Genomic DNA, 27,068 nt, shown 5'->3' with positions numbered 1-27,068 from the left:
ACAGATGGTTGTGAGCCACCATGTGGTTGCCGGGAATTGAACTCAGGACCTTTGGAAGAGCAGGCAATGCTCTTAACCACTGAGCCAACTCTCCAGCCCCTGTCCTAATGTTTTGTTTGGCTTTCCTAGTGCTGTGTGTACTGCTGCCCCATCCCATTGTAGAACATCATTTTATTATGATTTCTATCACCAGTTCTATGAGCTATGGTTTCAGCTGCCTGTGGTGGCATCACATGATAGTCTGGACTGCTAGGAAGCCTGGTGGTCTCCTTAAACCCTGCCGCTCCCTGTCATCCAGTCCTCCTCCTCCTCCTCCTCTGTCTCTAATCCAGTGTGCATCTCACAGGCCTCAGAAGAGCCTCTGGGGTACAGTGCCTGGTATTCAGTCTGAATTTGATGCAGGCATTTGCTGCTACCATTCAAGGCTTTGTGGAACTTTTATGTCTATTTTCATTGAGAATTTGTTCATACTTTTAAGCATTCAGGGGGCAAAGGCAAGCAGGTCTCTTGCTGAGTTTGAGATCAGCTCAGAATACATAGTTCCAAGCCACCCTGGTCTACAAAGTGAGACAGAATAAACAGACAAAATAAAAATGGGAATTTATTCCTTGAGCCAAGCATGGTTGTTCACCTTTGTCATTACCTCCAGCACTTGGGAGGCTAGTGATGAGCTTGAAGCCAGCCTTGGGCTAAAAAGCAAGACCCTGTCTCAAATAATCAAGAAATTTTTTGTAATTTGAACTAGAAATTGGAACCTTTATAGGTAATGTATCTAGTGAAAGAAGTAGCAAGAACTGCTTTTTAGGGTGTATATCAAGAACTTTGCCAGTTGCCCTGTCCCAACTCATGGGGAGTGCTGCGAACTAGAACTACCTGCCCGGGCCTAGCATTGTTTATATCTCTGTAGACCAGCCAGGGCCAGAAGGAGACTTACCCTACGGGGTGAGCTGGCTCAGGAGAGGCCTGGTCCTGCTGGGGACCAGTAGTTTCGTGAAGTTACCTAAGCTTGCAGACTCCTGCTGACAGTGATTAGAATGACTGGGACTCTGATTTCTGATCCAGCAGAAACCTGACTCCATTCTTGTTGGCAACGCCAGTCCTATTCACAGGCCAATGACTGGCGTTGCTATGGCGTCTGGACTCTGCTTAGGCCCTCCCTTCTGACTCAGTGCTTGCTCAGGCCTCTGCTTTGTTCTCCTTCCTGTCTCAGGCAGTCTCTCTTTCCTCCCCTAATATGCCAGCACAACATTGATAGGTAGGGATTAAGATGACAGGTTGTACTTGTGACTTCCAATATGGTGGGGTGTGAAGAGAGACTGACCTTTGTGGATACTCTGCAGGCATCATCTTTCTGATTTTGCTATCGGTGTGGGTGGTTTCAAGGGGTAGGTTTGTCCCAAGTGCCCTTTGGTGTTTTTTCAAGGGGCAAAACCAGTCAAAAGCCTTGGGATTTTGTTTTTTTATTTTTTTTTTTTAAGCCAAGGCCACTTCCTCCCATTTATCCTGCTCTTTCCACCTCAGGGTGCCAGCCGAGCTGCAGATGATGCTGAGCGGGAACGCCGGGACCGAGAGGAGCGGTTAAGACACTCCCGGAATCCAGCCACCCGCGGCCTCCCTTCTACAGCTTCCGGCCGTCTGCGGGGAACCCAGGAAGTGGCTCCCCCAACGCCCCTTACCCCTACCTCACACACGGGTGAGCACACCTCTTAGCATGCTCCACTAGGCTGGGGCCTCTTTTATGTTCGATGACTTGACTGGCCACCCCAGTATGTGGCCTCTCAAGGATTTGGGGCCAGTCAGTTGAGGGTTGTGTCCCCATTTCAGTCAGTCCTTATTCTGAAGTGTAGATAGGACTGGGGCACAACCTATGATGTAACCTTAGAAATGGCACGGTGATGGTGACACACGCCTTTAACCCCAGAACTTAGGAAGCAAGAGGCAAGGTGACTTTGTGAGTTTAAAGCGAGTTTAGTCTACATAGTGAGATCTTCCCCTAAAGAAAGAAAGAAATCTCCCTCTCACAAGATCTGATCTAAAGATTGAGTTCCCTGAAATTGTTGCTAGTGTTGGCTGTTTCCTTTATAAAATTTTACTCTCATGGGGCTGGAAAAATGGTTCAGTGGTTAAGAACCCTGTTTGGTGTTCAGAGGACTTGTTTCATTTCCCAGCACCCACATAACAGCTTTTACACTGTCTAACTAGTTCTAGGGGAACAGGCACCATCTTCCTGTCTCCTTGGGCACTGCTTGCACGTGGTACACAGACGTGATTGGGCAAAACACACACACACACATATATACGAGTTTTTAAAAACTTTTGCTGTGCTGGATATAGCAGTATACACCTTTAATCCTAGACCTTGGGAGGCAGAGGCATTCAGATCTCTGTGTTCGAGGCCAGCATGGTCTACAAAGTGAGTTCCAGTACAGCCAGTACAGAAAAGCCCTGTCTCAAAAAAAATTTTATTTTGCTTTTATAAGACAGATTGTCTCAAATCCTTAACTATGCAGGTCTGACGTGTATTGCTGAGGTCTTAGAATGCATTCCCATTACCAGCAGGGATCTTGGGGTTGCTGAGCATTTGAGTTGGTTGTGTGTGTAGCCCTGAGCCAGTTAGTTGATGAGTTCTTGTTCCACTCTGAAAACCTCCACCTAGAGCCTTAGCTGGGGCCTTTACTTATTTACTTATTAGATTGTATGTGTGTGAATGCTCTGCATGTGTGTATATGTACTGCATGTGTACCTAGTGCCTGTGAAGGGAGAAGGCTTCAGATCTGGAACTAGAGTCATGGATGATGGTGAGCTGCCACGTGGGTGCTGGAACCCAAACTGGGTCCTTTGTAAGAGCGAGTGCTCTTGACCTCCGAGCTGTCTCTCCAGCTTCAGCTACGGAGATGTTAAGGAGCCCAGGGTACTCAGTGGTTGTGGCTTCTCTTCCTCTCTTCCAGCCAACACCTCTCCTAGGCCCGTCTCTGGCATGGAACGAGAACGGAAAGTGAGCATGCGGCTGCACCGTGGGGCACCAGTCAACGTTTCCTCGTCTGATCTCACAGGCCGACAAGATACCTCTCGCATGTCCACCTCACAGGTATGCATGTAGAGCTCACTGAGGCCTGGTTGCGCCAGACCCCAGGGTGGGGATGCATGTCCTTGTCACTGTGTACAGGCACTGGCTCTCTCCCTTACCTTGCCTTAAAGCCCGACTTTACGGTTCACAGTCAGGAGTGGGTGGCACTTGTGAAGAGTGTCTTCCTTCCTTCTCCTCTCTTCTTCATTTTTGAGGGTATTTAACCAGTTAGGCTTCTAGTTATGTTTTGCTTCTTGGTCGGAGCCTGTGACTAGCCGGATTTCTAAAGGGTTTATTTCCTGGTTGGGACTATAATGGGCTGTGAACTATGTGTAAAACTTTTTTTCATTTCTGCTGCTAGATTTCAAAGGGACATCCCTATTCCTACCCCGCCGCCTTCCCCTCCAGGGAAGGCACCGTGTGCCTGCTTGCTCATTCCTCCTGTTGGGGAGAGGTCTGTTATAGGCACACCCAGTCTTTTTACAACTCCACTGTGTTTGCTAGCAAAGATCTCCTTAGCAAAAAAAAACAGGAAAGGCAGTGGCTGCATAAGAAGGGTCCCTGGGGGGAATCCTTGGAGGTGCCAGACTGTAAGGTGTTCTCTTCTGTCATCCTGTCTGTCCCTACTAAGGGAGGTGCTCAGGGAAGGCAGTATAGTTTGGACTAGTTTCCAGGCCCTTCCTCATAGCTACTCCCTCATCCGCATCCAGGTTCTCCTTCTTAATGTGCTTTTGCTTCTGTTTTGCATTCAAAACTGCTTTATTCAACAGATTAAAATAACTTCGGTCTACATAAGGCTTCTTTTTCTGACGTGAGTTTTAGAGTTTCCCTCTTAGAGCTGGTAGGGCCAAGGTTGTGTTTGAGGAGGCTCTTACCAGCCAGTGCCACTGTTCACCAAGAGCTCATTTTAACCTCTCTCTGGTTACAGTAGGGCCTAGCATGGTGTCTGAATGGGTAAGAACTAAATGTGTGCTGAGTCAGTACAAAGTCCCTGGGGCTTCCTGGGCTGGGGCCACCCTAGGACGGGTCTGATGGAAATCAAGACTGTTTGTATGATAATTTTCTCCTGAAGAGACAACAGATGTAGGGAGTTTGACAAGGGATAACTTAAGTTGTGGGCCTTGAGGTTTGACATCATGAGGAGATTGAGTCCCTCGGTTTGTATACTCTGAGCTCAGCTTCCTCATGGAAGATGTTTTGGTTTTTGAGGTGGGGGAGGGAATGCATTTCTACATAAAACATTGTGTTGACACCTAGGAAGTGGCCCGTGCCTGTTGCCTCTACAACCCATGATGTGGTGGACCCTGGCTGGGTTTGGACATTTTTATGCCAGTAGCTGGGCAGAGACAAATGAAGGGATGGCAAAGTGGTCTTTTTTGTTTTGTGTTTGATCTAGTTTAATACAAAAACGAAGCATCTGGTAGTTTTGGATCCAGAAAGGAAATGAAAGAGTCAGGAAGTTCTATGGCTACCAAGAGGACACGGGGTACAACCCAGCTGCTTCTTTCCAAAGCTGTGGCAGAGAATAGCATTTTTCTCCATATGGTGATTTGGGCCTCAGTCGGTCTCTGGTTGCTTGGTCTCTCGTGTTTCTGCATGGAAAACTATTAACAGGCTTGAACATGGTTCAGAGGCTCCCTTCCTAATTTCCTTAGTTTTTCCTTGGGCTACCTTGGAGGTTTCGTGGTTGTCTGTCTCCACAGCTGTACCTTTGGGGGAGTTGTGCTCCTTAAGAGCCTCCCTTCACTGCGTAGTAAGTACCACCAGCACCAGTGCGCTTGTCCTTTGTGTGATGGCCTTCCCTCTCCAAGCTTGGCAGGACAATAGTAACTTGTCCCTAGAGAGTTGGAGTCCAGGTAGGAGTGGTGGCATCTGCTTAGCATAGTGAGCTAGAGGACACCATGCGTGTGTGTAAGCCCTGGAGCAAGAGCACATAATCTTTTGCTGAGCTTCCTCATAACTGGTGCATCCTGTGAGGTGCAGTGTGATACCCACAAGTCCTTGCACCCAGTTAAAGCCCTTGTTCACCTCTTCTGATGATAAGGTGTGGTGCAGGTCCCTGAGGCGGCCTGTTTTCTGCAGGACCTCAGCCCTGCTCCAGCTTTGCCCACAAGCAGCTGCTTCTTCCTCAGCATCTTTTCTTCCCTAAAGGGCACTTGAACATGTCTTCTGGGGAGACCATGTTTCTTGGTATCTGTGCATTTGCTTTCATTAGCCAAAAGAACATAGGCTTTGCAGGGCATCTGATCTTTGGATCTCTGTTTGTTTTTCCTTTGTTGAAAAGAAAGGTCTCCTGTCTAGCACAGTTCAAAATGTGTTATTGCTTTTGATACTTCACTTACTCCATGCCTGCATTAAAATAAGATCATTCTGCTACTCTCATTAGTAGAGAGTTTGTTCCATGGGTGTATCCTGGGAGGTGCTATCCCTTCCACCTACTGCATAGTGCTACGGAACCGATTTGTAGGGCTTCCTCAGCCCCGCCGTCCGCTAGGTTTCAGTTTCTCCAGACCATGAAAGTAGAAGGTTCCTGCTGGAACAGCAGTGGCCACTTTTATCAAGGGTCATGAGAGACCGATGAGCTCGTGCCCTGTGCGAAGAGACTTGCCATTAGCTAGTGTCTCTTGGTGTCTTGACCTGGTGAAAGCAAGGGGCACATCAAGACTCAGGCTCAACACAGGCAGCCAGGGGACCAGGATCTCATGTGCTGGTCTGACCAGCACAACACTTACCAACAGCTGTCTTTTCCCCACCTCAGAATAGCATTCCTTTCGAACACCACGGCAAGTAGCTGCTCGTCTCCATCGGAAGGCAGCACTGGGTGAGTGTGCTCACGGTGGGCTCTGCAGGTAGCAGGTGCCAGGCAAGGTGGGAGCCACTCCCCACCCGTCGTCTGGGCTCGCTGGTGGGCTGGGCTTGCATGCCAAGTGCTGGAGGTAGAGTGAGATGAGTTCTGCTTGGTTTTCTTCGCGTGTGGGCTGTGGAGTAGCTGTGGTGAGCTGCCCAGTCTGGGGGGTTAGTGGCATTCTTAGCATCTCTGGACCAAGTGACCTTAGGGAGCCATCCTGCTGTGCCTTTGTCCTGCCTCCCTGTGACTGCATTTGGTGTGCTGAGCTGCCCTCAGGCCTGTGGCTCTGGGCAGAGTGCTGGCACCTGTGTCTGTTGTACTCGGCTGAGTGGTGCCGCGCTTGGTGTTGGGCTTTCTTGAGCTCATGCAGACTCCGAGTGGTCTGCTGTGCCCGTCCTGGCTTTTTCAGTCATTCCTCTTCCTCTCTCTCATTTATTGCTGTCCTCATTTTATGTTTCTTTCCAAACTTGGTACCTGCCCGGCCATCTTGTCCATGCAGCTGTTGTCTGTATTAATCCAGCCACAGCCACCTGCTACCCTGCCGTCCGCATGGCTGGGTGTCCACGCTGAGCTCCTTTCTTGTTGGCCACATGGCACTTGGTTCCTTCCATCAGAGGCTTGAGCTTTGGTGGGGTTGTGCTGCTGGGAGATCTGCTCTGTTTAACACATATGTGCGTTCTTGGAGATGTGTTGGTAAGAATTGCTTTCCTGTCCTCCCTAAGGGACATGCCTGTTTCAGAGCTCCGAGTTCTTTCAAGGAAGGTCCACAGGAGCACAGCTCTGCAGTCTCCTTGCTTGCATGCCTCCTCTTCCCCATCTTCCTGTCCTGTGTTCTGCTCAGCGCCTGCCCTGGCTACAGAGGCCTTTCTGTGCAGCCAGGGGTGAAGGTGTTTAGACCGAAGCCAGGTGGCAGTGTGTCCCTTCCCTCCCAGGCTCTACTGTGTTATGTGCGCCCAACTGCCTGGCTGGCCTGTTCCTCTGGCCCCATGCTGACCTTGTCCTGTGCTTTGGCTCCGACAGATTCCCGGTCGGGTGGCTTCCAGTGGTCTTCAGTCTGTCGTGCACCGATGAGAACTCTCCTTTTTGCTGTGAAGGGCAGACAATGCATGGCTGATCTACTCTGTTACCAATGGCTTTACTAGTGACACGCCCCCCGGTCTAAACCCGAAATGTTAACGCCGGGAGCTCTCCAGGCCACTCACCCAGCGACGCTCATGGGGAATCAAACACAAACTAAATGGACAGGCTCCAAGAGCTGCCATCGCCAGGGGCTGCCACCACCAGGGGCTGCCACCACGGCCCCATGGGAGCTCAGTTATCATGGGGCTGGAATGAAGAGCAGAGGCTGGGAGACCATTGCAGAGAGAACCCGACTCCCTGTGAAGAGCCTCTCCGCTCCCACCAGTGGTGGAGGACCTGCACTCCCTGACGATCCCACCGCAGCTACCAGTCTTCTACTTGGTTAAGACAGTTTTGTATCATTTTGCTAAAAATTACTGGCTTAAATCTGTGTAAAGAAATCTGTCTTTTTATTGTTTCTTTCTTGTCTGTTTTTGCGGTCTTAAACAACAACAAAAAAGATGTTGACCTTAAAGAATCCTAAGACATGCTGGCTTGGAGCTTCTGTGTCCAATGGAGGCAGGCAGAAGAGGGCACATGTGAGTGTCGAGGGTGTGTGTGTTGTTTGTTTTGTTTTCTCGTGTTGTGCTGTTCACTTTAGGAAGGAATACTCATCAGTTGTGTGCGTGTGTCTTGTGGGCTCCCATCAGCCTCCTGTGGGCATCTTGCTGACCCCTCCCCACTGTAAGCTGATCCACCTGCAGTCATCAGAGCAGAGAGGGTGCAGAGCAAACGCTCATCAGAGCACTGTGGCCGTGGCCTGACACTCTTCCCAAAGGAGGCGAGAAGGAAGTCAAACTGAAGAACTCACGTGGACAGACCTTGAGGTCCGTACAGGCTGCTGGAGAGTTCCGAGATTCAAAGCTGAGCTTGTGTTTCTGGTTTCTGGGAAGAGGATTGCGGTTTTGGTAGTGCTGGTTGCCTCTATGCCTTTGAACTTGGGAAGTTGTTGAACAGACCGAGTCCTATCATGTAGATGCCACTTAGGTCTATCGTCGCCTCTGCTCAGAGCCCAGGATTTGCCCAGAAGGACCAGTGGCCAAAGGGAATCAACCCTGAAGTGCCAAGAAGCAGGCAACTGCCTACCTGAATCAAGACCCTTCGCCTGCAGAAAGGCGTGGTGCCACACACTTGGTGGTCTTCAGCTGGACACATCTGAGGGCTGGGCTGCTCTGCCGCTGGCGGTCAGGATGCCAACATGTTTGTCCCCACCATGGGCACCGGATATGAAGAGACAGCAGGCCCTGAGCTCCCCATCTGAGGAATGGGGTGCAATACGTGTGTCTGGGTGTCAGCCTGTGGAGAGAGTTATGCTGGCTCTACCTGGTTCCCTGTTGGGATTTGGGTTCTAACGGTGCCACCGTGGCTTCTTCCCAGAGTTCCCTGGTACTGAGCACTGGTCTGAGATCAGGGAACACACTGATGATGTGCGATAGCCTCCCAGAATGCAGCTGTTAGTTGTGCCAGCCAGCCATCTGAGCCTGTGGGTGCTTCTTTCTGAGTCCTGAGCTGGTTACTCTGCAAGGATTTTAGGGTGCAGGGACTTGACTGTGTGGGAGTCTGTGTCTGGGAGTGCAGAGGGAGGTTGGGGGGGTTGGGCAAGTTTGAGATTTTTGTTGCAAATCCTTTAGAGTTGGGCCTCCTCTCTCCAGCGGCAGGCCTGCCTGGCGAGTGTTCTTTGTAGATACCTGTGGTGCCGAAGGGGTATCGGGGTGGCCTTGAGACTGACCGAGGTTCAGCCAAGCCCATTGAAAGTCCTCCAGGGGGTGGCTCTGACGGTTCTTGCCTAATATTTAATCCCATCATCACTCGCAGGAAGCGTAGTTAGAATGTGTTTATCAACCTGTGTCTTGGTGACCAGTCTCTGAGCTGTGCGTTTGTACTACCACTGTATTTGTGTACTTTAACAATTGTGTAAATAATAAATTCATAATGACTTCTACCTTTCTTCCCTTCCCTTTGTGTGGTTTTTCTTTCAGCAACTGAGTTTTCAGAATGTGTAAGCCACATGAAAGTTAACTTGGTGTGGGTGACAGCTGAGATTAGGACAGTCTCTTTCTGTAGTCCAGGCTGTCCTGGAACAGTCCTGCCTCAGCCTTCTATTGGTGTTAGAGACCCAGGAGAGCTAGGTCCAGGGTGACGTCCTCCTCGTTCTTTCTCAGCCTGTGGGTATTGGAAAACTAGTTGGAGTAGGTGTCAAAAAGATGGCTCCCACTTGGACTCTCGTGTGAGTATCGCAGTTCAGGGATACCGTGACAGTTCTGTGAGCCCTTCTCCTCTCACCTACCCTACATAGCCCTCTGAGTTGGTGCCCCTTTTGAGGGGCAGGGAAAAGCTGTCAGACTGCTATAAGTAGGTCTGTTCCTGCTGTGAAGACCTGTCCTCTTGGGAATTCTTATCTGTGTCCTACTTGGAGGCTCAGTTTTAACAGTCAAGTGCTACCAGGATTTATGGCCAAAACCCACTTGGTATTTCTCTGTATGTGACAGGTGTTGACTTGCTAGAGGGGAACTCCCCCAATCATGCCTGAGTTCTTGCTCCTCTAACCCCCATCCTCTTCCAAGTTGCTCTTCAGCCTTTCTGTCTGTACCCTGAGCGTCCCAAATTGGCTTCTGGCCTGCTTGGTGGATCCCAGGACTGCTCGATTCTATCCCTCATTAGCTAGGGCAGTGGCTCTCAACCTGTGGGTCACGACCCCACTGCCAACCCTCTCTCCAAAAATACATAACAATGGCAAAATTAGTTATGAAGTAGCTGGGACATAGGAGCTATATTAAGGGGTTGTGGCATTAAGAGCCACTGAATGGGAGGTGAAGTATTAGTGCCAGCTCTGCCTAGCGCTCCCCCCTGTTGCAGCCTGGCATGGGTCCCTATGAACATTCTCGCCTCTTCTGGAAAGATTTTGTGCTAGAAGTGAAGTCTGGGTAGACTGCACTGGAGACTGGGGTCCCACAAATGGCTGTGCATCTGGGCCCAGCCTAGGCCATGAGGCCCCTACTCTGATTCACACCCTGACCTCTACTCTCTGCCAGGAGTAGGGTACGGGATTGAGGGGACAGGCCCAGTGAGGTTGGCAGTGCTGGCCTATGAGCCTAGCTCATTTGGCTCTGAGTTGGGGGTGATGGGATATCCGTTTCCCTTACTGCAAGCCCAATTACGGGTGGGCCTGGATGGATCACGGGATACTAAATACAGCCTTCCCTTGGCACTCCACTCAGCCCCTGCAGGGCGGTCTGTGTCCTTTGGTGTCTCCAGCTGCATTCAGAGGCCTCACACACATCACCTGCTTGGGCTGGGCACCGCTCTAGGTTCCCCAGCAGCAATACACAGGAGGACTGTGTTTCCTTCTGTCCAATTGGAAAATATCTCAGTGCAGAAACGCAGACAGATAAAACTACCTGCTCATTACAGGGCCCAGAAGCTGCCACCCTAGGGTGCAAGTGGGGTCCCACCAGCACAGACAGGTTTGGGAGGGCCCTCAGGGCTGGTCACCCAACATCTTCCTTAGGAAGACGATCACTGGGGATCTCTTCCCTATAAAGAAGTGTCTTCTTTAAAAGAAAAAAAATGGTCCCAACATCCTAACAGTGATTGCTTGTGTGCTAGAAGCCGAACCATTTTGCCATTTCCTGACTTCTTGTTCTCATAGACCACATGCCCTGGGCGCAGGTGTGGGAAAAACAAAGGGGAGGGGCAGCATGACCTCTCCCCCAGGGTGATACAGCTTAGTGAGGGTCTGATCAGTGCAGATGGTTCTAAAAACAAGTCCTCCCTGTGCCCAGCCCCAAGAGCCACTCTCGACCAGTGATTCCAGCAGTGTAATTGCTGAGGTTCGCCCAGAGGCCGACTGAGAGTGGGCAGAGCAAGCTATGTTCCCTGAGGCTCAGTGCCTCTGCCCCACCCAGCATGTGCCCTCTTCCCCCACCACTTTCTCTTTCCCTCTAGTTTCCAGGGGCAGCTGCTAACGGCCACAGTCGGAGCTTAGCCTGTTTGGAAGCCTGAGGTCCTGCCATTCCCACTTGCTCTGGTGGTTGGCAAATCAGAGACTCCAGAATGCATGTGACCACAGCTGACCTCCTAGAGAGAACAGAAATACCAAATGGGAAAGGCACCCCAGAGTGTTGAGGCTGGGTCAGAGCTGCAAGGCCTTGACCTCCATGTGGGGCTTAGCAGGACCAGACCCACCAGAGGGTATGGGAGGCTGGGCCCAGATATGAGCACTCGCCTCCTTTTCCTTGCAGAGGAGCAGGGACATGGCATCTCTCCGGCTGCATGCGGCCCGCCAAGGTGCCCGCTGCCGTCCCCAGCGCCCACGACGAACCACCTACTGAGGCGGCCCCAGCGGCCTCTGACCGGGCTTCCAGCCACGCAGGCCGCCACTGGCCACAGGGCAGGTGGGTGCGAGGTGCCCAGGGCGAACCCGAGTGCTGAGCATGGGCTGGACAGGAGGACGGGGAACAGAGATCAGCAGGCGCTGACCACAGAGAAATTTACCAGCCCTCCAGAGGGACGAATAAACGGAAAGGCAGGAAACTCACGCTGGAAGCCCACACACAGTGAACGTAGCTTATGCCACATCTCAGCTCAGTATCCTCAGTTCTGGGGGTTCCCCATGGCCTCCAAGTGCCACCCAGGCACCCCTCTCTAGCATGGGGCTCTCCCTCCCTCGGTATTCCCCTCGCCCCTTTTCTTCCTGCCACACCAATGCTGTGGCTGCTGAACAAACCCCAGAGGCAGCAGAGAAGGTGACAGCAGGCAGAACTGGGAGAGCTAATGAAGATGTCAGAACCACTTTTTAAGAATCAGCAATTTGTTATTTAACAAAGGTGGGACTTAGGGTGAACAGACCACTGCCCAGAAACAGACAGCTCCTGGAGACAAGCCCTCTGGCGCTCCTCCTGCACACAGGACTATTTCCACAGTGTCAGACAGAAGGAGCTCTTTGCTAGACAACAGAGGGCTGGAGATGGGGATAGGATCAGGGAGGACCCTGCCGGCAGCACCCACCTGCCAGCACCCACCTGTCCCAGCCCTGCCATCTGATTAAAGTCGTGTTGTCTCCTAAGTGTGGGTTTCTAGGTCCTTGGCCACAGTGGGGGGCGGGGGAGGCACAGGCCGCTCGGGCTCAGCAGGCTGGGTCCCTCGTCCCTGGTGTAGGCGGCTGGTAACCGTGGGACTCCCTTGGCTTCACCGCAGATCCACTTTGGAATGACACGGTTCCCACCCCGCCACCTCTCCCCGCAAAACACTGACCCGCTGACCAGGCAGCCAGAGCTGAGCCGATGGCCCCGCCTCAGCTGGTCCTGTTTGTGAAATAAATATGAGCGTTGCCAGTCTCTGGACCTCTTCCCTGCTCCCTGCCCGCCTGGCCAGGCCACTCACACGCTGGTTTCTGGGGTGTGAACCACCTCCCCATTTTTCTCAGGCTGTTCCTTCAGGAAGTGCTCCACCTCCCTCGAGTCCACCCCCACGTCCACAGGGGGCTTATGGAGCGTGTCCTCTGAGGCCGCCACCTCAGGCTGTGTCACCTCAGGCCTCTTCCTGATGCAGAAGAAATTGCCCAGCAGCAGCACAAGGGAGGAGGTGAGCACCTCAGCCCCGGCCAGGATGAACACATACTTGTAAACTTTGGTTGCATCCAGCAGCTTGCCTGCAAAGAAGACTCAGGTCACCAGAAGCTCCTGGGAGTACCCTGCTTCCACCCCAGGCCAGGGCTCCCTCTCCCGGCATTGAGGAAATGCCTCACACTCCTCCATCCCCAGCAGCATCTGCTCAGCCCTCTCCATCCTCCTCTTCCTTTTCCTCCTCCCCATGAGAGCAAAGAATAGATAGAAGTGGCCTTGAGGTCTCTACCCCCCCTTCCCAGTCACAGACCCCTTAGGAAGAAACATGCCTTAGCTGCCCAGTAACTGAGGACCCCAAGGCCATTCTTGGAGAAAGAAGGAGCCAGATGCTATAAGAGGATCAGAAAGGGCTGTGGAGTAAGAGACCCAGGTCCAGGATGGCTAGGTTGTCCTCGCCAGCCAAAACCATTCTCAATTTCAATGGAGTGTTTTTCGGCTGGCCTTCAGAAAGTAAAAGGACCAAAGTAACAAATCTTGCCCCATTCTCTTGAAAGCTGCCCCCACGTGGTATGCAGACGCCTAAAGAAGCTGCCAGACCCTATGTAGGGTTGTCAAGTTTATGCCTGTCTTGGCTCAGAGCCAGAAGCTCACTGCTGACCTCTGCTGGCCCCAGACCGTATCCATTTCCAGTCTCCTAAAGCAGGGAGGACAGCCCTTGCCCGCTCTGTCCTGGTGTCCCCGCCAGCAGCACTTACCTCCTGATGGGGGTCCGATGAGCACAGCCACAGCCTCTAACAGCAACACGAGACCGATGGCACTGGAGAACTTGTGAGTGCCGACGATGGCCATTAGCACCTCAAACTGTAGAGCCCCCACCATGCCATACGAAATGCCAAAGAAGATGCAGAAGACCACCAGGCCACCGTAGTCGCTGGCCGTGGAGCCTGTGAGGTCTGTGAAGCCGTTGAAAAACATGGCAAAGCTGAAGAGGTAGACAGAGTAGGGCCGCACCTTCTTGAGGCCCGTGATGAAACCAGCCGTGGGCCTGGCGAAGATGTCAATGAAGCCCAGGATGGTGAGGAGGAAGGCGGCCTTCGTGTCGGGCACACCCAGATCCTTGGCATAGCTCACCACGAACACCGGAGGCACGAAGAGCCCCAGCACCATGATGGAGGCGGCCACAGCGTAGATGAGGAAGCCACGGTCTCTGAAGACACTCAAGTCCAGAAGGCGCCTGGATGACCGCTGGGGTGCTTGGGACTCGGTCCCTCCACTCGCCTTGGGCGCCACCAGCGGCCGCATGAGCGCAGCACACACGCAGCAGTTGAGCAGCAGGCCCCCCAGGATGAGGAAGCCACCCCGCCAGCCATAGTGGTCCTGCAGCAGCTGCCCCAGTGGAGACAGCGCACAGAGGAACACCGGGCTGCCCGCTGCGGCCAGCCCGTTGGCTATAGGGCGCCGTTTGTTGAAGTACCGGTTGAGCATGATGAGGGAAGGCTGGAAGTTGAGAGCCAGGCCCAGTCCTGTAAGAGAGGACAGTGTAAGACCTCAAACGCAGGACGTCCAAAGGAGGGCGGTGTGGGGCCCTGTGCCTCCCCACACCTTCATCCATGCCCCCACTTCCCTGGACACAGGCTCCACTGCAAATGGTGGTGAGCATTTAGTGGACCAGAGTAGAACTGGCCACTCATCTCAGCAAACTCTTAGGACGGGAGGAAAGGGTCCAGCCAAGACGTCCCACAGTGCTCAGATGAGCAGGTCTGCAGGTCCCCCGACCCCGACTCACCTGTGATGACCCCTGTGGTGAGGTAGATCTGGATAATGCTTTGGCAGAAGGACGCGGCCACCATTCCCAGGGATGCAAAGAGGCCGCCCACAAGCATGACAGGCCGGCAGCCAAAGCGGTTCACACACACGCTGCAGAGGGGGCCTGTGTAGAGATGGGAGCTAAGGGAGCAGCCAGGCCTCCAGCTGGGCTCTGCCCTCTCCAGGCACCACCCCCTCAACGATTCGCCCCATCCCTGGGCGCTCCCTCACCTGTGCCATACAGCATAGCCAGCAGGATGGAGGAGATCCAGGCTGTGTCGCTGTAGCCAATCCCAAACTCATGCATGAGCTCCTTGAAAAACACGCTGACCGCTTTGGGGAAGGCGTAGGAGAAACCCGTGATGATGAAACAGCCAAAGAGGACGGCCCAGCCCCAGCCCCCATCGGGGGCCTTGATGCCAGTGGGACCATCGTCCACCACAGCACCTCCCATAGCCTGGAGGGCTGGTTTCGCCTCGCCCTGAGAGAAAAGAAACAGAGCTGACTTAGGTTGCCAGGGTGATCATCTCTCAACAGCAGCCCAGCAGAGGAGGGTGGGGACACGTGGAGGGCCCCAGCATTGGCAGCGGGCCACGGACAGCCCGGTATTGCCAACTGGAGGCTCCCCCTCCCCGGCGGGTACTTTGGGAAGCTGTCTGGACCCCTCACTCAGCTGTCTGTTCCCACACAGGTGGCTGTAAAGTACAATGAATGACCTTTTTAGGGTTGGACCAGGAGTCACATTACCTCCTAGGAAGAGCAGACCCAAGAAATCAGCCTGGCTGGTGTTTTCTGAACTTGTGCCGGGCAGAGGCTGTGCCCATCCCTTTGAGGAGGTGCACTCTTGAGTCCTCCCCCAGGATATCTGGGGTGAGTACCCAGCCCTGTTCTCCTACCCCTGAGGAGCTATGCTTCTTCCTTTCCCCACTCTGGAGGCCCCTTTCTGACTGCCTGGGAGGACGTGGGTCTGGAACAGAGGCAGATGGAAACACAGGCCATGGTATCTGAGGGGGGCTTCCTACTTCCCCTGGGAAGAGCTCAGTCGTTGTAACTGCCTAGAACCATCCATGAAGGAGAGGCTGAAGATCCCGATGGGTTCCCCCAGGAAGGCCTGCCTGGGGGTTAAGGGAAAACATCAGCCATGGCAGCAGCTCATAACAAACTTATTGGAACAAGGACCAATCTTCTGGCCCCTAGCCGTAAGCAAGCAGGGAGTGTCCCAAAACCCACACCTACCACACACACACACACACACACACACACACTAACTTCCCTTTTCATGAATTTCAGGAGCTTAGCTGATGAGAGACAGAACAAGTCTAGGACCAGGTTTTTGTTTGGCTGTCGACCCCACAATCACTACTCCCCTAATCCCAGAGGTTGCTTGGCCTCATCCCCCGTCTCACCAAGAATTGAGCTGCAGCAGGGGGGGCAGCCTCTGACCTGAGTTTTCAGTCCAGTCTCCTCAAATGCTGTGCTGCCAACCAGTACTCTGGGGAGAAAGATCAATCCACGGTGTTTAAGGGTAGCTTGCGCTGGAATGTAAACCCCCAACCAGGAGAGCTTCCCACCTTGGCTGCTCACCCTGGGTCTCTAGGCTCCAGCCCTGCCCCTTTGCTGCCGTCTTCCTATGAGCACAGTCCCGTGATTGGGACACAGACATGTTAAACTAGACTGTCCGAGGAAGTCCAAGCTTGGCGGGACTCTACCGAGGCTTTTCCTAAGGCTCAGAGACAACACACAGCTCTGATAGGAAGGCACACCAACTTTGAAGACTTCACTCTGCTTCTGACCTCTGGCCATGGCCCAGCCTGAGACCCTCCGCACTCCGACCCAAAGGAGAAGTATCATGGCCACAATCAGGACATGCTCAGTGGGAGCCCCAGGTGCCAGGCACCTCTTATCCATCAGCCCTGAGTTTTAAAGGGAAACTTAGTACCGGGAGTGGGGGAGTACAGTTTAGGGCCATACCATTTAGAGATGAAGCTAAGACAGAAAGCATGAGGAGGATCCCAGGCCCAGTTTGTTACCATATGCGTGCGTGTGTGTGTGTGTGTGTGTGTGTGTGTGTGTGTGTGTGTGTGTGTGAGAGAGAGACAGACAGACAGACAGACAGACAGACAGACAGACAATCTCACGATGGAGCCCTAGTTGGCTTGGAACTCTCTATGTATCCCAGGATGGCAAACTCCCCTGCCTCTAACCCCTGAGTGCTGGGGTTACTGGCATGCATCACCATGCCAAGCTTTCTTTTGCACTTTTAAAAATAAATCCAGGGTGGGTAGGTGGCTCGGTGGCTAAAGGCACCTGCCGCCGAAGCTGACAGCCTGGGCTTGATCCCCATGACTTACATGACGGAAGGAGAGAACCCGACTCTACAGGTTGTCCTGACCTCCACAAGCAATGGCACACACAGGCACACAGATGCCTGTGCCCCCACCCCCGTGTTTACTAAATAAAATGTAAAAAAATAAATAAAACCCAGTTTCCATACAAAGCAAAAAGGAAAACATGCCCAGAACCAGCAGTGAACACGAACCTAACTCTGGACACCTGAGCACCTGGGCTGTTTCAGGTCTGCCCAGCACTTGTCAAGGTACTAACAAGGATTCCAGCCTTTTGAAGCTTCTTCACCTTTGTTTATTATAAAGGCTGGGCCCTCACTGGAGCTCTCAGAGTCCAAGGAGGAGAGAAATGGGAACAGAATTCCCAGCTGTAGACGAGGCGCCCTCTAAACTGGGCAAGCAAGGTCAGAAGGGTCCATGTTCTGGAGCTTTTCGGGTCCACGGTCGCCATGTAAGGCTGATAATACAGGGAGGGCCACCTTCAGTGCCAAGGATTTGACAGCACCAAGACAAGCTCTCCGCCAAGGCCCCGCACCAGCGTCGTCCTTACCCAGTCTGGCACTAACCACCCTAATGGAGCCTCACCAGCGCCCACCCCAGCTGGTCACCAGAGACCCGGCAGAGAAAGACTTCTCAGGGAGATCAAATGTCCCAACCAGGGGCACAGTTTAAGCCTGCCCTTTAGACTGCATTTGGTCGCCCAGGCCTCAACACATCCCAGTTGCGTAAAAGGTTAGGATTTCCAGCCTGCTTTGAGGTTGAGATCTGCAGGGTAACAGCACGGATGGGCCAAAATGCAGGCCAGTGCCCTAACCCTAGGGCTTCCCCACCTCCCACAGGATAGCCTCAGGCACACCCTAGCCATCTGGCCTTTCATTGACATTTTACCCTCCCAGGGAAGCATTTGAAGCAGCCCAGAAATAACTCAGCCTCCAGGTCACAGAAAACCGATCTGGGGGTGGGGACTGGGTCAGGAAAGCCTCCAGGGTGCTCCCAAAAGTTGGTCCCTAGAGGCCCTTGGAAGGTCTAACACCACTGGCCGCTGCCTACGGCATAGGTACATGGGAGTCCCTTGCAACATCCCTCTGGGTTCAAGCGCCTGGACTATCAGTCCAAAGAAGGCGTACCGGGTACCCATGGTGGTCCAAGCCCTGAGTTCTGGTCTGTGGTCCGTTCAGGGCCCCTTAAGTGCCTATCATCCAAGGAGGGACCCGCCTTGGCCCTGCCTTTGTGGTCTAAGTAGGTGACAGGAACTAAGGCAACTATCTTCCTTGGTTAACATTCCAGATTTCCTCCCAAAACAACTAAGCAGCTAGTTGAGGCTAGCACCCAGTACCATGGTGGCGGGGGAAGAAGTTGCTGAAAGTCCTCCTTCCAAGTTCATTTCCTCACTCCTTTCCCTACCATCATACAAACAGGGATAGCAGTGTGCTCTCCTTTCTGGGCCCTCAGCCCTGAGCCCACCAGCATGTAAAGAATGCCATGGAAAGAAAGGCTTTTTCTGAAGAGGCGTCTATGGTGCCGCAGAGATTGGGCCACGGGCTTGCCCGGCCCTCCGCCCCATCTCAGCTGGCCTGCCCAGGCTCCAGGTTGTCCCGTCAGCTCACATCAACTCTGCAGGGACCAGTAGGGCAGAAACACTGGTCTTGTTTGCCAATCACCACCCCACCCCACCTCAGGCCCGAGATCCCTGCAGGGCTGTCCTAGGATAGTTGGGCTCAGAGTCCCACATCGTGTGAGGAACCTTCCACGCTTGACTGTCACAAAATGGGGCAGCCCTAGGGACCCACTCCATCTTGCCGTGGGAGCCCCTTCTCTGCAAGGTTAGGGTCAGCGTGTGGGGCTCTCTCTGGGCCACTTTCCAACAGAGTTCCACCTAGGCCTGCTGGGCATTGCAATGGCCACTCCTCCACAAAGCCAGGATTTAAGGCTAACGGGAGGCTCAGAAGTCATAAGTGCCCCCGAAACTCCCATCATTGTCTGGCAAGGAGGTAGGTGGGGATGGGGCTTGGGTTAGTGGCGGCAACCGACCAGACCCGCCTCACTCCATCTGCCGACTGGAGGTAAAGGTCCAGCAAACCTAGGCGGGGCTCAGTGGGTCGGGCTAGGGTCGGGAAGGGAAGGAAGCTCCGCCCAAGCGGCCTCGGGACGTGGGGGACGTGACCGCGCCAAGGGAGGAGCCGCCACCGTATTGCCTGGAGTAGGCGGTCCTTCTCCACTCCTACCGTACTTTCAGAGTGCGGCGCCACATGCCCTAAGGGGGTGGAATCCTACAACTCACCCACAGATTCGCTTTCCAAGGCGCGCCATTTCCCTCTGCCCTTTGCAAAAGCGAGCCGGGACGCGCGGCCGAGCTTCTGGGATGCTGACCGATGAACTTCGGTCTCGCAGATAGTTCATTAAGCGCATCTGCCCCTCATGGCCCATTCCGCTAATGGAAACTGAGGCCGGAGGCCTACTCTTGCCACTAGGGCGGTCTCCATAACTGCCCTGCTCCTGTGCCAGTGCCCAGTGCCAGGTGGATCAAGGCCTGGTCCAGAGGGGGTCTCCATTTGCTAAGCACCACCATCCAGAAGGTCCGTCCGACTGGGGCGGGGGGGGGGGGGGCGCAAGGTGCCCTCCTGCACGTGGCTCCTCACCAGCCACCCCGCCTCCCGCCCTTTCCTGGCCAGTTCACAGCAGAACTGGCCCTTGAGTCAGAAATCCTGGCACACCAGCATACTGTGGGGTCCCACAAACTGACCCCTTCCATATCGCTCCTTGATGGCTCTTATGTTCAACAATGCTTTCTCCTTGCTACCCCTCCGAATTTAGACTTCCAGGCAGGCCCTGCCCCAAGGTCACTGGTGGTGTGGGGCAAGTCCATCTTGGAACCAAACTAATGGTTGTTCAAGGCTTTGTCGACACCACAATGTCCCTGCCAAGAAGGCTCCACACATACTTAGGTAGTGCCCCGGTGCCCCTTGAGGGGTAATAGACCCATCGTTTGCACCGCATCCTAGCTGTGTGTTAGTCCCTGCCCATCCTGAGGGAGCCCCCACATTTTCGGGACTGTCCCCATTTCTCACAGACAGACCCAACATCCACTGGACACCAGCCAACTCTCAGGCCTGTGGAATGAAGCTGAGAGCCCCGGGAGATAACCTCCTGCCCCCTGCAGAATCCACCCCCAGGTCTGGACAAGCTAGTGTGTTGTATGAGAGAGCCCTGCCATTACGGCTCTGACCATCACAGAAAGCGTTCCTGTCGGCCTGGACATGCAGCCCTGTACGTCGGGTAGAGCAGACTCGATTCTGCTGCCGCCCTTACCCGCCACCCAAACTCCAAGGATCATCAGTCCAGAGTTAGCGGCTTCCCTTGCACTTAAACCTGGACCAGCATCCAGAAAACCCACTTTTCAGGTAAGAAAACCAAGGCTGTGCACCTGGTTTTCCCACGAAATGAGGATAGAGCAAATTACGCCATTATGAGGGGAAAACACATTTTCATGTGCCTAGTTTGGACTAGTGGTGGTGGCTGGGTGAGGGTTAACGGCTTTAAGGTGATAGTAAAATGTAAAGAGACGGAAGGAAGAAATCCGAGGGCATTCCTTCTCCCAACCATTCCGAAGCGCACGTGCTCCTCTCTCACTTGGCGGCCTGCTGATGCCCGCTGGAGGTTCAGGGTTCCAAGAAGTCTATATCATTCCCACCAAATATAGCCCAGGCTCTCCAGCCGCCCGGCCACCCTCCAAACCCTCTTGGGCCGAGCTATTTATACTGTGGACGTTTGGTCGTCCAGGGCAGCTGCCTCCTGGATGAAGCCCAGCCCCCGAGGGCTGCCGGATAGGATAGGCTTCTGCGAAGGTAGGGAGGCAGGATGCAAACGCTCAACTGGCTGCTCCGGGCAATTTGGTGGAGCTGCAGTGGTGAGAGGATTCTCCACGTCAGGAGAAAGCCAGGGCTGGAGAACCAAGAACGGAGAGGACCAGGAGCCAGGAGCTCCAGGCCCGGATCCGGCACCTGATGAACGAAGGCCCAACCCCTAGGTGACTGGAGGGTCCTTGCCTGGCTCCGCGCGCCAAGCATCCCACCACGCATCCCGCCGCGCCTACCTGCCACCACCACCACCACCACCGCCAGCTACAGCGTCCGCCTCTGCCCGCCTCGGCTGCTCGGCGCCGAGCCGGGGGCGACTTTAAGTGCTCTCATCCCTCGCGCGGCACGTCCCCCGCGCACGTCACCGCTGCCTGGCGCCGCCCCTGCCCTCCCCGTCCGGACCCCACGCTGCTGCCAGAGGGGGCGCCCCAGCCCCTGCGCCCCGACGGCTCGGTCACTGCCGTTCTCCACTTACCGGGGAGCCCGGGTCTGATCCCGTTCTATAGGCGCCCCGGGCGCGAACCCCACCCAACATGGACCTTCTCACTGGTCTCTTCCGCGCCCTCAGACCCGGGCTGACCGCCTCACTTCCCCGTCGGCACCCCTTTCTGCCCCTCCATTTATTCCTTTCCAAGGCTGTGGGATCCTTCAATGATTCTGGCAAGAGAGTGGCTACCTCCGAGACCCGGACCTTTTTGCCCTCCATACCCAGGCCCGCGTCTTCTACCAGGTCGGCACACGCCCCACCACACCCCATTTACCATGGGCTCCCACCACTTGCCTCAGCTCTCAGTCTTTAGGGCTCCTTCCGATCTTTGCTCCATCCAGACCTTCACATCCTGCCGGTGCCTAAGCCTGGGCTATGCACGGCGGTGGCCGGGCTGTCTCCCCTGCTTGAGAAGCAAGACCCGCGCACCTTGAACTACAGGGGGATCTTGGGCAAGGCTGTCAGCCTCTCTGAACTTCCGCTTTCCCCTGTGGTTGGGGCCTTGCAAAGCCAGACACTGACACCACAGCCCTGCTCTGTCACCCAGCCCAGCCCAGCCCAGTGCGGGTGATGAGAACCTTTCCATCCTACGCCACAAATGATCAGTATTGGGAGAAAGCAGAGCCTCTGACCGGGTTCTTCCCAGTGCTCTGAGTGGGGTGGGCAACTTCAGCCCCTTTTTTTCTCTTCCATACGATGGAAATAACTGACATTTTGGGTGCTGGGTTTGAGGAGGCACCAGGGAGCATGACCTTTGATGGACAGGGCCAGGACGGTTATTCCTGGGCACCCAGCCTTGGCTAAAGAAGCACTCCATCCACTTCTAATGAGGCTCCTAAACAACCCCAGAGTCCCTGAGGCTAGGAAGTTTAGAGCATACATCCAGAATGGGAAAGGATGACCCCCAAGTCCAGAAAATCACAGCTGTCCACTCTTTTGGTCATGGTAACTAGAGGTTACCATGGCATTAGCTTTGGCCCCATAGTCCACTATCCTGAGTCCTTACCTACTGAGATGCCCCCACTGCTCTGATGGACCCTCCGCGAAAAGGGTCATTCAGGGTCTGATCTCCGCCCTTGCCTAGAACCTGACTATTACTCCAAAGATGCTCCAGAGACCATGAGCGTTCACGGTAAGAGTCTCATGGCCACCAACAAGTGGCATATGGGACTTCGGTCCTAAGGAATGAAATGTATAATTATAGGCGACTAACTTTTGGGAGGCAGGGCCGCCAAATTTCCAACCTCCATCACTAAATACATTACAGATACCCAGACACCGTCCCGCAGATGCGGGGACTCGTCACGTACTCTTCTTGGGCTAACAGTTCAGTGTGGCAGGAGCTTGCCACACCTCACCCTTCCTTCAGCCCAAATAACGAAGGGCTGCCAGCAAGGAAACAGAAACCAAGCCAGTGCATCCAAGGTCTCTCTGTCTTCTCCTGTCTCCCAAAGGCCAGGAGCTGCACCCTCCACAGCCAGATTTCTGCAGAGTCTGAGACCTAGAGGACCCAATACTCCATTTTCTGGGTGAATCTAGGAACATTCAGGACCTAGAACCCAAGAGCAAAACTCCCACAGCACAGCCGCTACTGTTGTAGTAATGATGTGGGAGCCGTCTCTGTACCAGCGTCCAGTCTGCCCACCGTGGGCTGCACCAGCTCAGGATGCCCTGTTCTGAAGGGAAGGTACCTGGGAAGATGTAGCACTGCCCAGTGATCCAGCCAGATCCGGCCCCGCCCTCCACAGTCCTCCATGTCCCTCCAGGCGCCCTACCATCTGTCTCACCTCCTCCCATTCCAGTCTACAGCTTCAGGTCCCATCAGGCCCTGGAATGTGCTCTGAGGAGACTGAGTGGCTGAAACCCTGGGGGACATGGACTTTCCCAAGATCCCTGCCCCTGGGAACCATGGGACGTGAAGGACCTATCACCAGTGTTGAGCAAGCGTCCAGTCGTCCAGTCTCCCAGACAGGTTGGAAGCCAGGCTTCTCCCCTGTCTCCAAAATGATCTTAGAAACAGGGAAAGAGTTTTCTGAAGGTTCTCCTGGCAGCTGCCCCATGGACGGTGGGTAAAAGATCAAATGTGTCCACTGAAGAGTCGGGAATCGTCCAGGTTCTGCAGAGCTGTACAGACGTGGAGATTCTTCATGATCCTTCAGATTATAGCCTAGTCGCCGTGCCTAGCCAAGTCCACATAAACCACCCAGTGCCAGTTGCTACCCCATGATGGACTGAGGCCAGGACGAGATGGGTCAGGTGAAGAAGGACAAGTTGCTGGAACATTCTGTCCCAACCACAGCTCCCATTCCTGGGGTCCCCAGCTGCCTGGCTCCTGCCCCTGCTCTCTGAGTGTTCCCTGTCCAGGGGATCTAGTGACACACTCCTGAAGCTGTTACCCCACACCTAGGGCCCTCTTCCTCCAGGCCCTGCCGGTGCAGTGGGATGCAGCCTTCCCAGGCCCAGACTGGAAAGGAGGACGGCCGTGTGAGGCTCACAGAAGCAAAGCGCTCACAGGACATAGCCTGGACCCAAGACCATGGGTTTGGGACCAACCCATTCCTTCATTCTATGCTTTCCCCAGGGTTTTTTCCTTCCCAAATCTTCTGGAGAAAATAAAAACAAAAAACAGATTAGCCTGGCGGTTGCCAAACTTTCCCCAGAGAGTGGGCAGTTGGAAGAAATGAAACCTCAGCCCACCCCGCCACACACACACACCTGTGCTCTGTTGTTGTTGTTGGGTGTTTGCTCTTGGGTGATGAGTGAGTGTGTTGTGTGTGGTGTGTGTGTGTGTGTGTATGCATGTGTGTGTGTGTGTGTGTGTGCATGCATGCATGCATGGGAGGGTGTGTGTTTGGTAAGGAGTTTGGCACTGCACTGTGGATGGGTGTTGGTGCTAAATGAGTTTGTATGTGCTATGTTGTGCATGAGTGTTGGGTGTGTGGTAGGGGTAGGAGCACTAACTGCAGAGGTGTTGGATATGTTTGTATAGGTGTGGGCATTGATGTATGAGTGTTGGCTGGGTATTGGGGGTGTTGGGTAGGTGTTATTCCTGGGCGTTGGAGGTATTGGTGTGTTTGTGTGCTGTGATATTTGCACGTGGGTGTGCCTGCGTGTTGGGTATATGGTGTACGTTTGTTGTATGTGTTCTTATGGAGCTGGCAGTGGGTAAGCATGGGTCTTGGGTGTTTGTCCGTGTCTGTGTGGGTGTATGGGTATTGGAGATGTGAGATGGAGTGGTTGGATGTTGGTGTGTTAATATGTGTGCATGTGATGTGTGGTGGGAGAGGATGCTGGCATTGGATGTTGTGGTGTGTCTGTTTTATGTGTGTAATTTGGATGGGAGTTGGGGTGTGTACTGGGGTGTTTATTTGTATGTACGTTCATGGTCCAGTGTGAATGTTGGGTTGTGGATGTGTGGGACAGTTGGATGTGTGTAGTCTAACAGAAACAACCAACTGCTGGTCAGACCTTCCCGTCAGTAGCAAAAACAACCCCTATTCCACATCTTCTAGAGCCAGAACTGGACAAGAACAGCACTCCTGGAACTCATTAGGGCCATTAGGATCCCAGGCAGTGATTGCAGGGTCATGGGGACACGGAAGCAGAGCAGAGAAGACGGAAGAGCAAGGTCCCTCTGCTCCTCAGGCCCCTGGTCGGTGATGTGGACCTGGCAGAACCATTTGAAGCTCCTTAGGGATTAACTTCCGGGGTCCCTTCACTTGACTGTCCCACAGGACCTCCACGGGCCTTCCTGTACCCTGTAGGAAAATCTCCATTTCCTTCTTAGCCACCCCACTTCACCTTCATCTGACTCTGTTCGACCCAGGTGGGTAACCCTGATCTGGATTTCAAATACATCAGTTTTCCCCTCCTCCCACTTCTGCCCATCTGGGACTGACCTCTCCCCGGCCAGCTTCTGATGCTCTCCGGGGCTCTCTGCTAAGTGTCCCTCAGACATCCACGAACAGGCAGCAGCAAGGGTGAGGGAAGGAACAACAGTCGCACAGGCCGTGGCCTCAGGAAGCAGCTAGGTGTGGATCGTTTGCAATAGTCAAGTGTTTGAATACATGAGCAGGATGTGCTCGGCAACTGAGCGACCAGGCCATCCAGGACAAAGCAAGATGCAGACTTGAGGGCAGAGGGAAGCCTTGTTTTTCTGTTAGGATTGCTCGTGTACAGAAGGGTGTGGTAACACACCTAGCAGTCTCAGAACCCAGGGGCAGAGGCAGGAGGATTTGGAGCGTGAGGCCAGTCTGGGCTATGTGTGCGCGCACACACACAAACACACACACACACACACACACACACACACACACACACACACACACGAGTTCCTGTCTTGAAAGTATTAGCAGATCACGAGAGATGGCTTTGTGGGTAAAATGCTTCCTGAGCAAGCGCAAGTGTAAATGAAATATGCTACCTTCACTATCGAAGGGTTAAATGAAATCATGCAAGTTCCATCTGTAAAGAACTTAGATCAGGAAAGATGGCCTGGGGGCTAAGAGCAGTTGCTCTTGCAGAGGACCCAGGTTAGATTCCCAGCAGCCACGTGTTAGCTCACACCCCTGTCCCTGGAGACCAATGACCTCTTCTGACCTCCAAGGGCACCGGGCACGCGCTTGATGCACATAGTGCATGCAGGCAAAGCATTCACAGACATAATATAATAAAATATAGTCTGTAAAAGGTTTAATTGGTTTGTTTTTATTTTGTGTGTGTTGGTACTTTGCCTGCAAGTATGTCTGTGTGAAGGTGTCAGATCCCCTGGAACTGTAGCTACAGACAGTTGTGAGCTGCCATGTAGGTTCATGGGAATTGAACTCAGGTCCTCTGGAAGGGCAGTCAGTGCTCTTAATCACTAAGCTGTCTCTCCAGCCCCTAAAAAGAGATTTGTAAAGACACCATCTGGCCAGTCTCCTCTCCAACTCAGCATCTTTCTAAGATAAAAATATATGCTCAGGGTTGCAGCTCACTGCCAAAGGTTACACTTTGCTTATCAGCTGTGCCATTTGAAGTGAGCCCACCCTTTAAAGAATGTGAGGCTGCCAGGCAGTGGTGGCACACGCCTTTAATCCCAGCACTCGGTAGGCAGAGGCAGGTGGATCTCTGTGAGGCCAGTCTGGTCTACAAGAGCTAGTTCCTTCCAGGACAGGCTCCAAAGCTACAGAGAAACCCTGTCTCAAAAAACCAAAAATAAAAAAAAGAAGAAGAATGTGGTGTTGAACTGTGACCACTCAGGGTGAGGTGCACGGCCCCTTTGCGTTGGGAATAAAAACCCAGTGGAAACTCCTAAGCACACTGCATTACTGGATTCGCATGGCTTTGCATCCTTCGGCACAAGTAAAAATTTTTGCATCGCTGAGCTTCTTTGGATAGTTGGACATTTTCTTGGGAACTCTCCCGCCCTTTTTTCGCCCTGTGTAACAGCCCTAGCTGTCCTGGAACTAGCTCTGTAGACCAGTTGGCTTCAGACTCATAGAGACCCACCTGCCTCTGCCTCCTGAGTGCTGGGATTAAACGCCTGCACCTCCACTGCCCAGCTTGGGACCCATTTCTAACATCAGGATTCCCAGGACCAATGTAAAAGCTAGGGCTGGCAGCTTATGTCTATAACCCCAGCAAGGGAGTGGTGGCAGACAGAGACAGGTAGCCCACACAAAAAGATGCAAAGGTGAGTACCTGCAATCCCAGCATTCCTGTGGAAGGGTGGGGCCTGACGGAAGAGTTACAGAAACCCTCAGGGCAGTTAGCCTGAAGCGTGTTGGTACTACAGCAGAAACAAGAGGAGACATTCCGTCTCCACGAAACAGAGCAGATGCTGGCTTCTAGGAGTTGTCCCCTGACCTCTGTGCATTTGTCACGGCGCCCTCGAACTCCAAACTCTCTCTCCCACACACACAATAACTTGCTTTTTAAAAAGGCAGAGTGATTGAGGGAGACGTCCTGGTGTTGACCATAACCCCATATACATC

General features: G+C 53.6%; 2 protein-coding genes across 3 annotated transcripts in view; one reads left to right on the top strand and one right to left on the bottom strand.

Moving 5' to 3' along the window:
• Positions 1-8,981, top strand: part of Csnk1d (casein kinase 1 delta) — a 29,539-nt gene extending 20,558 nt beyond the window's left edge. The window contains exons 7-10 of one of the 2 annotated variants that reach the window (XM_005350908.2): positions 1,522-1,693; positions 2,949-3,088; positions 5,826-5,888; positions 6,936-7,013. In XM_005350908.2, coding sequence (XP_005350965.1) covers positions 1,522-1,693; positions 2,949-3,088; positions 5,826-5,858 — 345 coding nt within the window. In that variant the 3' untranslated portion in view covers positions 5,859-5,888; positions 6,936-7,013. Of the gene's footprint in view, positions 1-1,521; positions 1,694-2,948; positions 3,089-5,825; positions 5,889-6,935 lie in introns of both variants that reach the window. The other variant, XM_005350907.2, reaches the window with a different exon arrangement.
• Positions 8,982-11,772: 2,791 nt separating this feature from the next.
• Positions 11,773-20,901, bottom strand: Slc16a3 (solute carrier family 16 member 3). The gene is made up of 6 exons (XM_005350909.3): positions 20,843-20,901; positions 15,811-15,896; positions 14,636-14,885; positions 14,385-14,528; positions 13,354-14,121; positions 11,773-12,684 (listed from the first exon to the last, which is right to left on the bottom strand). The coding sequence occupies exons 3-6, from the start codon at positions 14,856-14,858 to the stop codon at positions 12,413-12,415; spliced, it is 1,407 nt and encodes a 468-aa protein (XP_005350966.1). The 5' UTR covers positions 14,859-14,885; positions 15,811-15,896; positions 20,843-20,901; the 3' UTR covers positions 11,773-12,412.
• Positions 20,902-27,068: the final 6,167 nt, after the last annotated feature.

This window comes from Microtus ochrogaster, chromosome 7 (genome assembly GCF_000317375.1).
Source record: "Microtus ochrogaster isolate Prairie Vole_2 chromosome 7, MicOch1.0, whole genome shotgun sequence".
Taxonomy (NCBI): domain Eukaryota; kingdom Metazoa; phylum Chordata; class Mammalia; order Rodentia; family Cricetidae; genus Microtus; species Microtus ochrogaster.
This window is presented reverse-complemented; position numbering and strand designations above follow the sequence as displayed.

Excerpts from the sequence above, each read along its gene's own strand:
- Slc16a3 (XM_005350909.3), bottom strand. The coding sequence starts at position 14,858 with ATGGGAGGTGCTGTGGTGGACGATGGTCCCACTGGCATCAAGGCCCCC. Across the intron at positions 14,122-14,384 it reads CACCACAGGGGTCATCACAG|GACTGGGCCTGGCTCTCAAC; the intron begins GTGAGTCGGGGT and ends CCTCTCTTACAG. Across the intron at positions 12,685-13,353 it reads CATCGGACCCCCATCAGGAG|GCAAGCTGCTGGATGCAACC; the intron begins GTAAGTGCTGCT and ends TCTTCTTTGCAG.